This window comes from Pinus tabuliformis, chromosome 7, assembly GCF_031772625.1.
Source record: "Pinus tabuliformis cultivar Carrire ecotype Pingquan chromosome 7, CPIR1, whole genome shotgun sequence".
In the NCBI taxonomy this organism is placed as follows: domain Eukaryota; kingdom Viridiplantae; phylum Streptophyta; class Pinopsida; order Pinales; family Pinaceae; genus Pinus; species Pinus tabuliformis.
The window spans coordinates 150,137,176-150,153,867 of record NC_142293.1 but is presented as its reverse complement, the minus strand read 5'-3'; the positions used below and the strand labels follow the sequence as shown (position 1 = coordinate 150,153,867).

General features: G+C 39.2%; 2 protein-coding genes across 2 annotated transcripts; both read right to left on the bottom strand.

Moving 5' to 3' along the window:
- Nucleotides 1-2,378: 2,378 nt before the first annotated feature.
- On the bottom strand, nt 2,379-3,053 carry LOC149246302 (uncharacterized). Its single transcript, XM_089440507.1, has one exon. It carries the CDS (start codon nt 3,051-3,053, stop codon nt 2,379-2,381), a length of 675 nt encoding a protein of 224 aa, XP_089296633.1.
- Nucleotides 3,054-7,738: 4,685 nt separating this feature from the next.
- Nucleotides 7,739-15,456, bottom strand: LOC149246301 (cathepsin B-like protease 3). Its single transcript, XM_089457860.1, has 11 exons — nt 15,329-15,456; nt 10,618-10,668; nt 10,444-10,524; nt 10,184-10,340; nt 9,955-9,959; nt 9,761-9,835; nt 9,514-9,639; nt 9,136-9,354; nt 8,437-8,547; nt 8,293-8,328; nt 7,739-8,082 (listed from the first exon to the last, which is right to left on the bottom strand). Exons 1-11 carry the CDS (start codon nt 15,386-15,388, stop codon nt 7,957-7,959), a joined length of 1,047 nt encoding a protein of 348 aa, XP_089313986.1. The 5' UTR covers nt 15,389-15,456; the 3' UTR covers nt 7,739-7,956.
- Between the last annotated feature and the right edge of the window lie 1,236 nt (nt 15,457-16,692).

Sequence of the window (16,692 nt, the reverse complement as noted above, 5' to 3'; positions counted from 1 at the left end):
CGATTTGAAGGAGGTCGGGGGGTAAATAGGTTCAATGCCTATCGCGTCGGCATCCTTTCCCTTTGTTCTGGACCACAAAGAGTATCGAGGGGAAGAGGGGGGGGGTGGAGGAGGGAGTGGGGGGGGGGGGGTAAGGTGGGTAGAGGGGGGGGGTGGAAGGAAGGGGAGGGGGAGAATATCAGGGAGGGGGGACAGAGGGAGGGAGAGTGTGAGGGAAAGGGAAGTGTGCAGAGGAGGGAGGAGGGGGGGTGTAGCCCAGAGGGAGGGGGGGTATCTGAAGGGAGCCAGAGGGGATGAGGGGGGAGGAGATACCCATGCAAGAGAGCGATGCAAAAATATGTGATATGCCAGATACAGAGGATGAGATAGGGAAAAATGTACCTGCGGTCGAGGCGACATCTCTAGAAGTGTCTGAGCTGATGGGCGGAGGAGGCAAGGCAGGTATGGTGTCCGCTGGACGCTTGTCAAATGCCTTTGTAACAGAAGTGCCCTGTATGTCTCTCGAATCTCCTGGTGCATTATCTACCGGTAGTTGTATGGGCTCTCCTTCCATCTCCTGGGGCTGTGATGGTCCACCCTCCGTCGGTTTCGGTTCTCGGTTATGCTCAGGGCCCCTTTTTTGTGGAGGAGGGGGCAGTCCCTGTATAGGTGCCCAACCTTGTGACATCTGCGGCAGCGATATGGAATGCCTTCGTAATCTATGATCTTCTTGCGAGATGTGTCCCGCCATTGGATGGTAATGTATTCCAATAGACCTTCTCTGGTGTCGAGATTAATAAGGATTCGAGCATAAGCCATCATACCCGTTTGCAGATATGATTTGTCGTATTCCATATAAGTGTCGATGGCGTTACCAATCCGCTTGAAGATGTCCTCGGACCAGTATTTTAATGGGAGGCCCGGCAGTCGAGGTGAGCAGTCTTCTCAGGGCTAGTGTTTTTTGGGGGCTAGCAACCCCTCAACAGTTGAAGGATAGAAATTCCATGGAGGGATAGGCAGAGGGCCATCCCTTGCTCTAAGGGCCTTGTCAATCGTTTGTTGTCGCCCAAGGGCAACTTCTTCCCTCGCTACATGTCTGGCCTTAGAGAGTCGGGAGGGGCAGCCTCTAGCCGATTTGAAGGAGGTCGGGGGGTAAATAGGTTCAATGCCTATCGCGTCGGCATCCTTTCCCTTTGTTCTGGACCACAAAGAGTATCGAGGGGAAGAGGGGGGGGGGGGTGGAGGAGGGAGTGGGGGGGGGGGGTAAGGGGGAAGAAGTTGCCCTTGGGCGACAACAAACGATTGACAAGGCCCTTAGAGCAAGGGATGGCCCTCTGCCTATCCCTCCATGGAATTTCTATCCTTCAACTGTTGAGGGGTTGCTAGCCCCCAAAAAACACTAGCCCTGAGAAGACTGCTCACCTCGACTGCCTTGGAAGTGATCTTTCTTCAAGAAACCCTCTGCTCGGCTGCCACTCTCATTCCTATTCTTCGCTCTTGGCTTCTGAACTGGACATTCCATGCTTTGGATGCATTAGGGAGATCGGGTCATTCCTATTCTTCGCTCTTGGCTTCTAAACTGGACATTCCATGCTTTGGATGCATTATGGAGATCGGGGGGTATGGCAGCCGAGCAGAGGGTTTCTTGAAGAAAGATCACTTCCAAGGCAGTCGAGGTGAGCAGTCTTCTCAGGACTAGTGTTTTTTGGGGGCTAGCAACCCCTCAACAGTTGAAGGATAGAAATTCCATGGAGGGATAGGCAGAGGGCGATCCCTTGCTCTAAGGGCCTTGTCAATCGTTTGTTGTCGCCCAAGGGCAACTTCTTCCCTCGCTACATGTTTGGCCTTAGAGAGTCGGGAGGGGCAGCCTCTAGCCGATTTGAAGGAGGTCGGGGGGTAAATAGGTTCAATGCCTATCGCGTCGGCATCCTTTCCCTTTGTTCTGGACCACAAAGAGTATCGAGGGGAAGAGGGGGGGGGTGGAGGAGGGAGTGGGGGGGGGGGGGGGTAAGGTGGGTAGAGGGGGGGGGTGGAAGGAAGGGGAGGGGGAGAATATCAGGGAGGGGGGATAGAGGGAGGGAGAGTGTGAGGGAAAGGGAAGTGTGCAGAGGAGGGAGGAGGGGGGGTGTAGCCCAGAGGGAGGGGGGGTATCTGAAGGGAGCCAGAAGGGATGAGGGGGGAGGAGATACCCATGCAAGAGAGCGATGCAAAAATATGTGATATGCCAGATACAGAGGATGAGATAGGGAAAAATGTACCTGCGGTCGAGGCGACATCTCTAGAAGTGTCTGAGCTGATGGGCGGAGGAGGCAAGGCAGGTATGGTGTCCGCTGGACGCTTGTCAAATGCCTTTGTAACAGAAGTGCCCTGTATGTCTCTCGAATCTCCTGGTGCATTATCTACCGGTAGTTGTATGGGCTCTCCTTCCATCTCCTGGGGCTGTGATGGTCCACCCTCCGTCGGTTTCGGTTCTCGGTTATGCTCAGGGCCCCTTTTTTGTGGAGGAGGGGGCAGTCCCTGTATAGGTGCCCAACCTTGTGACATCTGCGGCAGCGATATGGAATGCCTTCGTAATCTATGATCTTCTTGCGAGATGTGTCCCGCCATTGGATGGTAATGTATTCCAATAGACCTTCTCTGGTGTCGAGATTAATAAGGATTCGAGCATAAGCCATCATACCCATTTGCAGATATGATTTGTCGTATTCCATATAAGTGTCGATGGCGTTACCAATCCGTTTGAAGATGTCCTCGGACCAGTATTGTAATGGGAGGCCCGGCAGTCGAATCCATACAGGTCCAACACCGATCTGCTCAGTCTCGGGGTCAAAAGGTGGTGTCCAACGCTTCAGCAATACCGGGGCATGCTCGAAATGCCAGTATGAGGATAGGACCCAATTTGTGTGGTCGGCACGAGCGAATCTCAGAGCGAACCATCCCCTCACAAAGGTCTGCACAAATGGGATGTCGACCAGATGGTGACCCCATACTTCGTTTGCCCAGGTCTTCAGTCGCGCAGCCGAGTAATTTCTTCCCCTGATGCGACCGACAAGGACTCTGTCCGCGAAGTCCATGGCTTCACCCCACTGAAAGTCCTCTTCCAGTCTCAAGAAAATGTCGTCTGCTTTGGATTTAAAACACTTATGCTTCTTCTTTGTACCCTGTGGGGGAAGGGGAAGTGATGCCCTGTTATGAGACGGACCCGATGAAGTGTGGGTAGGACGGTGGATGTGCGAGGAGGGGGGCAGATTATCTGCAGATTAGAGGGATCCGGCGAGCGGCAGGACAATGGAGTAACTGCCGGAAGGGGGAGCCAGAGATGTGAGATTGTACGATACAGGAGGGTAGTCGGTCACCGGAGCCCGGGTAAGGGGGATCTAAACCAGGGTTAGGGTTTAGACAAGCTGAGACAAACCCAAGTGTAGACGGAGATGCCGGAGGAGTGGAGAGCGCTGGCCAGGTGGGGGGAGGGTTCAACCAGAGAGAAACCGGAGCTGAATAAGCTGGTCGACGTGGAAAAAGGGGTACGCCAGATGGAAACCCCTTCCAATGGGTCTTCGGAGTAATCCACAACATCCAAGTCCTCCATGGTGACAGCTGCGCCTAGGAACAGAGAAGTCCTCCTCACCACTGCAGGTAAACGGAAAGCAGGCACCCTCAAACCGGTCAACACAGTAACCGCAAGCACGCCACGAGAGGAACGGTTGAGGAACAGAAAGGATAAGACCCGTGAAACCCGCACTGTACAGATGCCTCCGATGTAGCAACCGCAACAGGTAAGCTGAGGGCGGAGAGCATAGCGACAGTAACAGGATGCGGACTGGGCGGTATACAGCGGCCGGTCTGAGTAACCACTGCAGAGAGAAAACCCTAGCCGAAATCCTCAGTTGCAAACTTCATCCTCATTTTCTTTTCGCAGGATCACACTCTAATCTACAAATATATTGCATTATGGTTATCTAAAAAAGGCTTTGATTGGGGGGATCCAAAATAAATGGAACCCCTAAGGTCAAATAGAATTGGAGTTAAGGTCCAAGGGTTTTTTAACAATGATTTTCTCCAGCGTATAAGATAAATCGAGGGTTTTTGAAGGAGTGTTGTATTTTTTCAACAATGCAAAGCTCTTCATGCGATTATGAAAAGAGAAATATAATTTAGAGGAGGATGATTTCCTTGTAGCCATGGTGTTGGTCTGTCTCTTTTCTCTCCCCAAACAATATTGAGAGGAAACCCTTGAAGGCATCAACAATGCTATCAAAAACTTTGTCAAAGTATCGAAGGCTACCAAGAGAGGGAGGTACACTTCAATGTACATATATGTGTTTAGATAAATATCTTCCAACCTCTTAGCCTCCATAGATATTTACTATCATGCAAGGCTCTTCATGTGATTATCAAAGGAGCAATATAATTTAGAGGAGGCTGATTTCTTTGCATCTATGGTGTTGGTCCGCCTCTTTTCTCTCCTCAAGAAATATTGGGAGGAAACCCTTGAAGGCATCAACAATGCTATCAAAAACTTTGTCAAAGTATCAAAGGCTACCAAGAGAGGGAGGTACACTTGTGTTTGCATGAATATCTTCCAACTTCTTAGCCACCATAGATATCTACTATCATGATAGTGTTTGAAAGCAGTCTCTAGATTATGAACAAGTCCCCTTTATATGCATATGTTATCATCAATACATACATCTTATTAGAGATTATCCTATGAATACCAAAGAATCATTTGAAGAAAACCCTTATTAGAAAGAGCTAGTTGGTTCAAGGAAAATCCCCCAAAGAAGTAGAAATTTGAGTGCCTAGGGTACCTCGAACCCTAACCAAATCCCTAGATTTGAAAATAAGTTAGAGTCTCTCTCCTCTTTGAAGGAGTTTCTAGAGCAAGTCAACATTCAATCAAGCATGCAATCAACAAAAGGTAAATCTCATTACCCAACATAAGTCATGCAAAACTTTGTTGAAGAACATCAACAAAATCCATTTCCATAGGAGATGACTCGCTTCCCTTCAAAAGAAGTTGTGAAGTAGAAGCACTACTAGAAGATATGGATTTGGATGACCTACGATTGATTGTCTTTGTAGAAGAATGACATGGAAAAAATGTGAAGGACATGTTTATAGCTCATGAGGCTAGGATTTTGTATGAGGCTTGTCTTAAACAATTGGGTTTGAGTTCCTCATAGTTTAGTCTTGGGTTCAGATGATGGATTTCAAGGTGGTCTCCTACAAAAAGAAAGCCTAAAAATGAAGCCATAAAAGCAATAAGGTACAAATCCAAGAAAATATTTAACACCTAGTCAACTTGAGAAAAGTCATGCAAATATCAAAAACTTTTTCCCCTAAAATCTTGAGTACTCCAAAAACTTTTGATGTTATTATAATTATAGTAGTAATTTTTTATTATTATTAGCAAGCAACTTATTAATCTCAAATATCTCCTAAATTTTAGTTCACTATTTCAAATATCTCCTTTCTTAAAAATTCAAATTATATATAATTTTTTATAATTAATGAATGGTACTTTATCCTTACCCAAAAAACATCCTTTAATCATATATAAAATTTAATAAAATTACATTTATAATTTTCCTTAATATTTTCAAGTAAAATTTGTTGTTTTTTGGTTCATTAATCCCGAATTAATTTCCCAAACATTATAACCCATGAAATTGTCATTAACACCAACCTTTGGTTCTCCACGCACACTTCCAGCATAGTTTCGGTTAAAAAACTATATTCATAATATTGATATCCCAGTTTTGACTCCTCTCCACACATTTGTCGAACTTTTGACCTTATCTCCACCATTTGAACAAGGTTGGTCGTAGAAAATTGTTTGTATTGGAATCCTCTCCACACATTTGTCGAACTTTTGACTTTATCTCCACCATTTGAACAAGGTTGGTCGTAGAAAATTGTTTGTATTGGAGAGATAAAACACCATTGGCTTGTTAACAGAAGAAGCTGCTTCTCAGATTTTTACTTTTACAACATTAAACAGATATATTTTGAAAACGTGTCGTTGCAAATAAGCTTCTGCCACTACATTCAAACCGGTTTCAAATTTCGCAGGTTTCATTTCGTTGAAATGTACCGAGGTTTGAATCTCGTCAACAACTTTTGAGAAAGTTATATGGAATCGGAGGATGAGTGATTGTTTAAATATTTTTACTTAAATATAAAATAATAATGGTTTTAAATGTTCATTATAGTTGTTAGGAGTGACTGTTTAAATGTTAATGTTTATAGGAGAAGGGTTAGAATTGTAATTTTTTAATAGCAAAAGTATTTTAAGACGGGTTGAATTGGACTAACTTTCAAGGCTACTGAAACAATTTACTTATAAATTACATTATTCTATTAAAATGTTTCTTCTATCATCATTATATTTTGAAATATATGTCAAATATTATATTTATTACTCATTGAATTTTTTTATATTCAGAATTGAATAAATTATATATCTCTTTAGTATTAAAGAGTAATTGATTTTTTTTGTAAGTTTGGAATTGGTGAGGATACATTATGGTCATGTCTAAGAATAACACTCAAATAGGATGAAGAATTGAATGGATGACTTAACATCTAAGAGTGTTTGACTTAACATCCACTCGTCTCTGGACATAGCACCCAATCACCATCTATCCAAGAAAATTGATTTTTTTAATATTTTATTATGAAAAACATTAGAGTAATTTTTTATAACAATTTATGTCTATATACACATCATGGTCATGTCCAAGAATAACACTCAAATAGGATGAAGAATTAAATGGGTGACTTAACATCTAAGAGTGCTTGACTTAACATCTAAAGTCTATATACACATCATGGTCATGTCCAAGAATAACACTCAAATAGGATGAAGAATTGAATGAGTGACTTAACATCTAAGAGTGCTTGACTTAACATCTAAGCATGACTAGACACAGCACCCAATCACCATCTATCCAAGAAAATTGATTTTTTTTAAATATTTTATTATGAAAACATTAGAGTATTTTTTTATAACAATTTATGTCCATATACATATATTTGATGTTTGATATTGAAATATATTAATTAAGATGGATATTTATATAGTTTATTTAGATTCTATATTGAAACATTTTTTAAATATAAAAGAATTATACATCTTTCTCGAACTCAAAAATGAAAATATAATTTTTTTTCTAGTTTTAGTTACTTAAATTTTTTGAAGATTTGATAAAAAATTATGTTACTTAGCATGGACATCAAAATATTTTATTTATGGCTACTAATGAGAGTGAAATATTTTACCACATAACTAAAGCCAAACACAATAAGAGTAGAGATATTGATGTTTTAGAATACTTTTAATTGATACTAACTATATTTATTTTTTGTTTTTACTTCTAGCACACATTATTTTTTATTTAGAAAAAAAAATTAATTAATAACCACTCTATATTATTAATTAATTAATTAATAACCATTCTATATTATTTTTATATTATTTTTAAAATTTAGAAAAGAAATAATAATTAATAACTACCTTATATTATTTTTATTTTAAAAATAACAATATGTTAACTCAAAATTAATCACACTTTCATATTGGCTGTAAAATATGCCTCCCAAAACAATACAAACACTCTACATTATTTTGAACAAATTAGCCTAAATAGTATTTTCTGAGAAAACTTCACCTATTTTATATAAGTAATTTACAAAATCCGATATTGTTGAGCTTTTCCAATGAAATAGATGATTTACAGATGTGAAACAATATACATGTTACAAATAAATTAGGTACTTTACTTTTATCGTTGCTCAACAGATTCCTTCTGTGAGGAAAAGACAACAGGTACCTTGGTATCAGTACTAGCACCAAGAAAATTACTAATTGCATTTAGACAACAGGTACCTTAATATCGGTACTAGAAACTATTTACAATACCTTAGGCACCAAGAAAATTACTAATTGCATTTGGATATCTATAATGTGGAAGATTACGAAGATGCATGACCTTCAGCCGCAGGATCCATTACTAAATTCTTCGTTGAAGGCATTCCTGCCACCACATCTTCTTCTATGCCACATTCATTGGAACCTCTCGCAATTTTAAAATAACCATCCTGTCAACACAAACGAAATGCAATTCCATCAGTCCTTCCAAAACAATTCGCACTGTGCTTTTAGTACAACATATAAATGTTTGATTATAATCTAACTCCATTCCTTGTTGTTAAATCAAATTCTTTAGAGGTAGAGGTCTTCACGGGTTTAAACTCTTTCAACCATATCTGAAAATTAAAGTGGAGCCGGATGAAAACACAGAAACATACCTCACCCCAGGCTGTATTCCATGAATTTGCCACCAGCTGTACAAGTCAGTTCAAACATAGCCATAAGCCAATGTTAAAGAAACTAATACGAATTGAAACAAATATTTGAATAAGCATAGATGGATTGTGAAATATATTTCTTACCCAATAATCAGTTCCACCCTCAGTTCCCCAACCAACCAGCTTCACAGCATGCCCTCCCATTAGGTCACCCTTGATGTACTTGTAAACACCGGACTTGTAATGAGCAAAGTCCTGGATATACATGCCATCATCAAGCACCCTATATTTCAGTAACTGTATCTCTAAAAAATCACTGAAACTGAGTTCAATGGGCTGCTGTTTTCTATGGATTAGAATAATATCCCCCGACTATGCGGGTTACACTACAAATATTAAGAGAGATACATGAATTCCTCTAATTCGTGTTAAAGATTCAGGTAAAATAACTAATCAATGTCAGCATTATATCATGTTCTACACCTTGCTGACGATGACCATGTGAATAGCATTCAGTTCTGACAATCGATGCATTCTGGTTGAATTCATCAAATGAATTGGAAGCCCACTTGAATAAAATTTGGTCACTTAATTATAACTTCATATTTTCTGCTTTCTACTTTCTCTAATTCACCTAAATCATTGGGTTTGAAACGTGCTTTCGAAGGTCTGGTTGACAATTTGCTTTTCACTATACACAGGTGAACCTAGATCCTGGTCAATCATTATCTAACGGGATATGATCCCATCTTTGTTACATTGGAAATCAGAACTTTAAGTTCTTCTTATGTATATACAACACACACACATCAGTAAATGACTTATGAGAAGCTAATTTCTTACCTCGTAAACAGAGAAAGAAACCTCCACCGGCCCATTTGTATAGACCTCAGCCATGATATCATATGGCTTGGAACTAATTCTGTAGGCAGTTGCGCTAAAGCGTTTGGAATTGCCCCAATTTTGGTTTTCATCTTTGCACTGCTTTACACATTGAGGAGTTGGATATAAAGGCTCGCAGCCTGGATGTTGGCAACCAGCATCATCAAAGTAGGGGTCGCACTACAAAAACATAATAATGAGTAATCACTAGCTTACTCTAAAGTCAGTGAAACATACAATTCATAATAAGTTGGTGATATGCTGCTTCACTGAACACTACACTTGGAATCCCAAATGGCGTTTGAAATTTTGAATAAAGGGCCCAGGGGCTTCTTATACCTCAGCAGTTACAACACCAGTGCTCATAAAGTACTGCCATGCTGATATTGGATAACCACCATCACAACCGTCACCACACATGAATCCACAACATGCAACTAGATCATTTTCAGAGAGAGTAACGTTCTGAGAGGGCACAGCAAGAAAAATGAAATCAGAATAACTACTGAGCTGATACACGGCCAGGAAACAACAAAAGATAAAATGCCATATAGCTAAAACATGTTTTATCTTCACTGAGGCCTACCACTTTATGGTGAATGCAAAACCTATCAGAAAGTGCTTCTACAGCACCAAATGCCCAGCATGAACCACAGTGCCCCTGACACAGATTACACACCATTCAGTACTCCAAGCTCTACCAGTGGGCAATTTTGAAAGTGATGAGTGTAAAAAAAATAAAAATTATTACACAAAACTAGAAGCAAAGTGTAGAATTACCTGATCTGCTCTCATCCATAACAACATCAGATAAAGGCCGACATTGGCACATTCCACAAAGACACGGAAGAAACAAGTTAAAATCCCAAAACATCTCTATTTTATGGATAGATTTAAAGTCTATCATATGAAGGCACAGCAATGAAAATTTACTATTAAATATTCTAACAAGATTCATAAAGACCCACATCGCAAGCCTACTGTAGAGATTATAACGAAGGCTACTGACCTAGGATGGTTCGAACAGAAGTACACTGCGGCCAAGCTTTCCTTGCATCAAATTGTTTTGGCAAGTTCATGCCCTTCGGGTATGTTATGACTGCAACGTTTTTTAATAAATTCTTGGGTGTGGGAAGTACTCCAAGGAGACGCTTAAATTGTCCTACCTTTAGAAACAGAGCAATTGACAGTCAATAAAAGCTCTTCCTATTTTCGCCCGAGCTATAGAAAAGTTTGCAGACCACCTGGTATTAAAATAGGTGCACTTACTGTGTGATTTGAAAATCGAGAATTCATGTCAGCCTTCCAACCAGCACTTGGGTGCCTGTTAATTTCTTCTACTATTGGCTCCTGCGAGTAAAACAGGTTTATTGAATTTTTCTTTCATATCGTGTTATTTAAACAACAGGTCAAAGTCTTGATGGCAGTGACGAAATAAGATACCTTAAGGACTCTGTCTTGGCTCTGTGCAGGAAAGGACTCCAGCAGAGATGCCTGCATTATTAAAAAGAACACACACTTTGCTTCAATAGTTCTGCCACTAGAAATTACAGGTATGATTTGTTCCCAGATTTCTACAAACAGTTTATGTACAAGTATTATGCTTAAAGCTTTTAAATTAGAAGGCAATAAAAATCTCTATAATATTAAAAAAAGAATCCGAAGAAGAAGAATCTGATGACACAGAATTCTACAGAGCCTCCTGGGACTCTCTCTAAGCATTGAGCATAAAATCAATTTGGAGCCAAAAGACTTGTTCGGAAAAAAGATCAAAATATTTCTGCATCAAACAAATGTAGAATAGAGTTTTCAAAATACATTTTCATATTTCTTGAAGAGGGTAAAAAGTTAAAAACACAGACTACAAACATGGAACAGAGAAAGGGAATGATGCTTCATCAAATAGCATGAGAAGACAGAAGGACGCCCTGACCACATAAAGCTATATAATATGGGTTGGGTAAGGTCTCTGTTATGATGAAACAATTTTCGTATAAACAGGGGCAGACCATGATAAAAAATAATCAAATGCCTTAATGGGAAAACACTAACATACGTTTCAGTTAACTATTAAAATTTGAAAATTGCAATTTCTTTGCATCCTTGAAAACGAATTACAGCGTCAACACTGCCTCAGGGTCACATAATATACTGAATGATAATTTAATCTTAAGGATGCAACTTCAGATGCTTCTACGATCATAGGCTACAATACCAATCGTCGGGAGTTACTTGGTCTCTGAATGGGTTTGGTTCTAGAACATGTTTGGTACATATATAGGTTCGTAACTCTGAAATCCATATGATTCTAATTTCTAAGCAAAAAGAAATCTCTTCACGGCAGCACACTTTTAGGCCATATTAAGATTTTAAAAAATGAAGCCAAAACTATGAACCTCACTGTTTATTATTTATAGTAAACGAAAATGGCTAGTTGAATTCAGTTTTTCTTCTGGTAAAATAAAACTGTATTGATTGAAAGAGAAAAAAAATATATGCCAGAACCAGAAGAACAGAGTTTTCCTACATGAAAAATTGGGCGCCTGCAATATCCATGATGAGGATAGAAATAAGGTAGAGCTTGACAAGTTTTTTACTTTCCGTCCACTACTAGATAACTAATCCGACTAGCTAGTGCTATAGTTTTGCCACAACCAAGGTCAGCATTGGCACATCTTTATTCTTTATGGGTGTTCTTCACAGACAGCCTCCCTTTGTTTCTCATTTAACTTTTGGAGAAATTCTATCCTTGTTTATTTTTTGCTTGAAAGAATTAAGATAAACCTATATGCTCATTTAGATGACGCTGAATTGTATAGGTTTAAACTGGTTTTAGATGGCTTTTGCTAGGGAGAATAATGTGTCGACTATTCCCTGGCAAAGAAGAATAAGATTACCATGGAATGTTAAAATTGTCTTTACTATTCGTGTTTCTCCGTTGCGAGGAAACTATTGAAATAACGCTGAGAGCAGTAGGAGAATTATCCATTCTCGCTTGTAGTTTGAACTGCTTTCGGCTTCAGCGTCCCTTTTACTGCGATACTTGTTAGACTACTTCCAGGTTTTTATTTTTTTCAGTCGTCTTCTTGTTCTCTTTTACGCTGTCCATAAAGGTCGTCTTTGACATCATTTCTGAGAGTTCAAGTTCCTCCGCACATATCTGAGCATGATTTTTTTGCCTGCATACAGGTTTGTGATGCTGAGCTCCTCTGACTTTACTTTCTATTAGACAACTTTCTCTAGTCATCTATATATATCTGCAAAGGTGATAAGTGACAAGGCTGTTCTGCCCCACCCTATGTTTGGCAATGATATCTTATAAAATCAGCTCTATATAAGCCAAAAGAATGATCAAGACTGCATAGGAATCAACAAAACACAGAATTTGAGAGGCAGCTCTGTTTGTCTGCAAATACACAATTTATTGTTCCAGTAGAAGCGCAATTTATTGTTCCAGTAGAAGCTTATTGCATTGAAATCCTAAAATACATGTTAAATCACTGGCCGCTAAGCGAAATCTGAGCACTCATAAACGGACAGGGGATATCACTATGAACTCAGTTTCTCAAAATTCGTTCTTCCCACTTCTGATCATTAACATGCAATTCCAGGGAAAAAAATTCACTACTCAGAATTCCTGAATTAATTTAGAAAAAACAGAAACCATGAGTTCTACGGCTGTCCCTAAAATAACAAAACAAAGCCACTAATTCTCTAAACCAAGCCTATAATTAATTCAGACTCTAGGCATACCAAGTGCACCTACAATTTTGCAAATCAGTTCCACTTTACGCGCCTGCCATGTGTCCCATGGTGCATACTCTGATATAACTATGAGAGGAAGAGGCTGGGTATGGTTATTCTTCGACTCCTGCACATTTGGAGCAGAATCCTCCGAGTTTTTAGACTCTTCAATTTTTCCTTTTTTCCAATTGGGCTTGAGGACGCCTCAATGGACTCAGAGTAAGAGGGTTTATCTCCTGGGTGGAACACTTTTCGATTGAGCTTTTAAGATCCTCCAAATTCCTTTACCAGTGCATCTTCCTCCTTTTTTTAATTTTTCCTATTCCTCGACTTACTTTCCGCGACCATTCTGGGTCTAAAATTAATGGTGGCGATGACAACTTTTGCTCCTCTTACGGAAGCGGAGCTCATTTCGAGCAATCTATTATGAGATGCCCTGCCTATTGAGGCTCTACTCACATCATCCTACAGCTGGGTCCTGGAAAAATATTTCATTTCCAGGTGAGATGTTTTTGGAAAATCTTTGCTTAGATCCAATTTAAGGCAGATTATAGCACAGGTACAGGGTTAGTATTTCTTAAAAATCCTGTCCCAGGCAATAAATCTGTCCAGAGTGCTGCCAAATTGCATCACGATTCCTCGGACCTCAACCTCGTAAACAAGCTTTAACACTTCGGAAGATTACGAAACTCTCATATAATTTTGCAACAAACTTTATAATTCGCAGATCAAGGTTTATGTCCAACTGAAACGGTCCAGGGCAATGGGACACAATCACTAAAAATCCTCTGTAATGTAGAGTAACGGTTTCGACATCTGACAAAAACTAGCCAAACTCACCTTTTGAAAACGGAATATGCCACTACCAAATTCAAATTCAGTGGTTTTGATTTTTGTAAATTCAATTAAAAGTTGTTAAATTTCATAATTTTAAAGTGTTTTAGAAGTTTTTAGTGGTGCTAATCTATTTTCACCATTGAAAATTGTATCTACAAAATTTTTGAATTTTTTACTTAAATTCCAATTATTTTTTACTATCACCGCAATTCCTCGAATTCCTCCACCTCAGTAAACGAATCCTTCAATATTTGCGTCTTCTTTTTCTAGTTACGGACAACGATGATCGCTCAATAGTCGAAATATAGATATGGAATGCAGAGCCCCTATGAGTTAAAGCCCTGGAACAAACCTAAATTGTTCAAAATATCTTTAAACATTTCACTAAAATTTGTTCTGTTAAAGGAATGTTATCTTCCCCCTGAGACAGACTTAAAATCCAAATCTAAGGGAATAACTCAAAACAAAATGTTGATGACCTACAGCAGAGTCTGAGTTGTGCGAAATTTCTTAAAATATTTTACGCAAATCTTTGTAAATTAAAGGTTGCACAAAATTGAGGAAAATCATAGATAGCTAAACAAAGTCGTATGAGAAGTCAATTTACAGTATACAAAATGGCTCAAATAATAATCCCAAATGTAAACAAAATCACATATAGTGCGATGAAACCAGCTGAAATAAACGTAAAGATTGCAGGTAAGACAAGAACAGACACACTAGGCGTCAAAACATCTTCCGTTGTGAAAGAAATCCTCAAAGCCGTACACCAAAAGGGCAAAATGAACATGCAATCCCAAATAAAAAGTCAAATTTACTAGCAAGATCGTGAAGATCAAATCCGGATAACAAGAACTAAAATTTTAAGGGACGCGCGTCACCTGCGACGAAAATTTACGCATAATACAAAGAAATCTCCAATAATTTCCGATAAAACCATGATATCGCAAACATCACGCCATTTCTCATGGCAAGACCGGAAGTTAAACTCCCCCTAACGATAAACAAAATCTAAAGCCATTTTCGTAAACCTTTTTCCAAAAGTAGACTCCAAATGGTCAGAAGAAACAGGGAATTCGAAGCACCTAAATAAAGCATAAAATTTCATTTAAATAAATGAAAAAACAGACCAGAAATAAGGGCAGAAAGCATACGAGAACTAAAAAAAAATGGAATTCGAAGCACCTAAATACAGCATAAAATTTCTTTTAAATAAATTCAAAAACAGACCAAAAATAAGGGCAGAAAGCATATGAGCACTCAAATACAAAGTTAAGTTTACTAACAGGGCCGTCAAGATAAAATCATGATAACAAGAGCAAAATCGAACGCACACACGTCACCTGCTATGAAACTCTACGCATAACCAACAAAGAAATGCCCGATAAAACCATGGAATCGTAAAATGGCACCGGTTCTTATCACAATCCCGTAAATTAGACTCCTTTAAAAAGAAACAAAATCTAAAATCATCTACAACAATTTATTTTGGCCCAAAAGAAACAGGGAATTCGAAATAACCAAACGATAGCATGCAATTTCCTAAAAGACATTGAAAATCAGAGAAACCAACCTGAAGAGATGGAGCCATGGTCACCAGGACCGTTAAACAGAAAAGTAATCTCGATGCCATTGCCGCTCCTCTATTGCAGCACTGCTTCTGGTTGTTCGCTGAGAACACTCTCTGGCCCTTTGTCTTTTATAACTCCCAGCTACCGTAACAGGGCCGGTTCCAAGCCGGTCCCTGACGGACACGTGGCCTTATCTAGATGGTTCCATAACCCGTTTTCTTCACCAGGCTTCTCTCCTAAAAGTTGGGGACCGTTCACCGCCGAGCGGGTGGCCAATGGAATCCTCTGTGGCGTTTGATGGCTGACGTAATGGCCTTTTCTTTGGCTGTTGTGCTCCGTTTTTGGGTTTTATTTTGGCCCTTCTGTTCGACTTTTGGGTTTTATTTCAGAAAATTTGACGTAATGTAATTGCTTTTGTGTTAAAAATCTCTGGGTTCTGATAAATTTAAGTTTGATTACATGGTGAAGGTGAAAAATGGATGGTCATGATTTAAGTTAATTCACTACTAAGGTCAGCTTGAATTTTATTCTCGTGCTATAAACAGAGTCCAATCACGCCACGGTTAACTTTAGAGTGTGAAAGACTACTACACATTTTTTTGAAAATGTGTGTATAATTGAAGGGGAAGTGTATTAAGCATACGTGTAAAGTTGTTATCCCACTCTTGCGTGAAGATGCGTTGTTTAAAAATATTATTAAAATGGTGAAGTGACGTGAGAGGCAAGTAGCCTTTTATATTCATTATTTTTCTTTACAAACTAAACTTGTTTGTCCTCACGTTCATTATGAATGTCATAAGTAACGGTCCCTTCCCTTTCACATAGATTAAGAATCTTGTCATAAAGATTGATATTCCTATATAACTCCAATCATCACTCATTATCACGGAATCAAACTTGTTGGGGTGACATTTTTTCCTTATTTTTAATTTATTTTTTGTTGTTGTTGATGATGATGATGGTGGTTAACAGTTATTGAGACCAAACAATGATTTATCGGAATTAAATTATTTATTTTGATTTAAGATTTTATTCCTATGTTCAAAAAGCTTGGAGAGAAGCCTCCCGAGCTCACTATAATTTTGACATTGTAAAACGCTAAGAAGGTCATGTTAGTTTGACAACGAATTAGGTAAAATTGTAAATAGACAGTTGTATACCGAATAATTAGTTATGTAACGGTAGTTGGTGATATAAAACTATCGAATGCTCATGAAATGTAGTGTGGAGAATCATTTGATCAATAAACTTCCATTCAATTCAGTTTTCTGATTCAGTTTCACGTCTTGGTTTCTTTGTTGTTTCTTTTCCTGTTTTTTTCTCCCATTCTACCAACAAGTGGTATCAGAGCAAGAGTTAAGTGAGA

Bases quoted from the DNA above. Each gene is read 5' to 3' on its own strand.
- LOC149246302 (XM_089440507.1), bottom strand. From the start codon at position 3,053: ATGGACTTCGCGGACAGAGTCCTTGTCGGTCGCATCAGGGGAAGAAAT.
- LOC149246301 (XM_089457860.1), bottom strand. From the start codon at position 15,388: ATGGCATCGAGATTACTTTTCTGTTTAACGGTCCTGGTGACCATGGCT. The intron at 9,640-9,760 runs GTAGGCCTCAGT...GTGCCCTCTCAG, and splicing joins TTTGCATTCACCATAAAGTG to AACGTTACTCTCTCTGAAAA. The intron at 8,329-8,436 runs GTAAGAAATATA...TGACTTGTACAG, and splicing joins AGGGTGGAACTGATTATTGG to CTGGTGGCAAATTCATGGAA.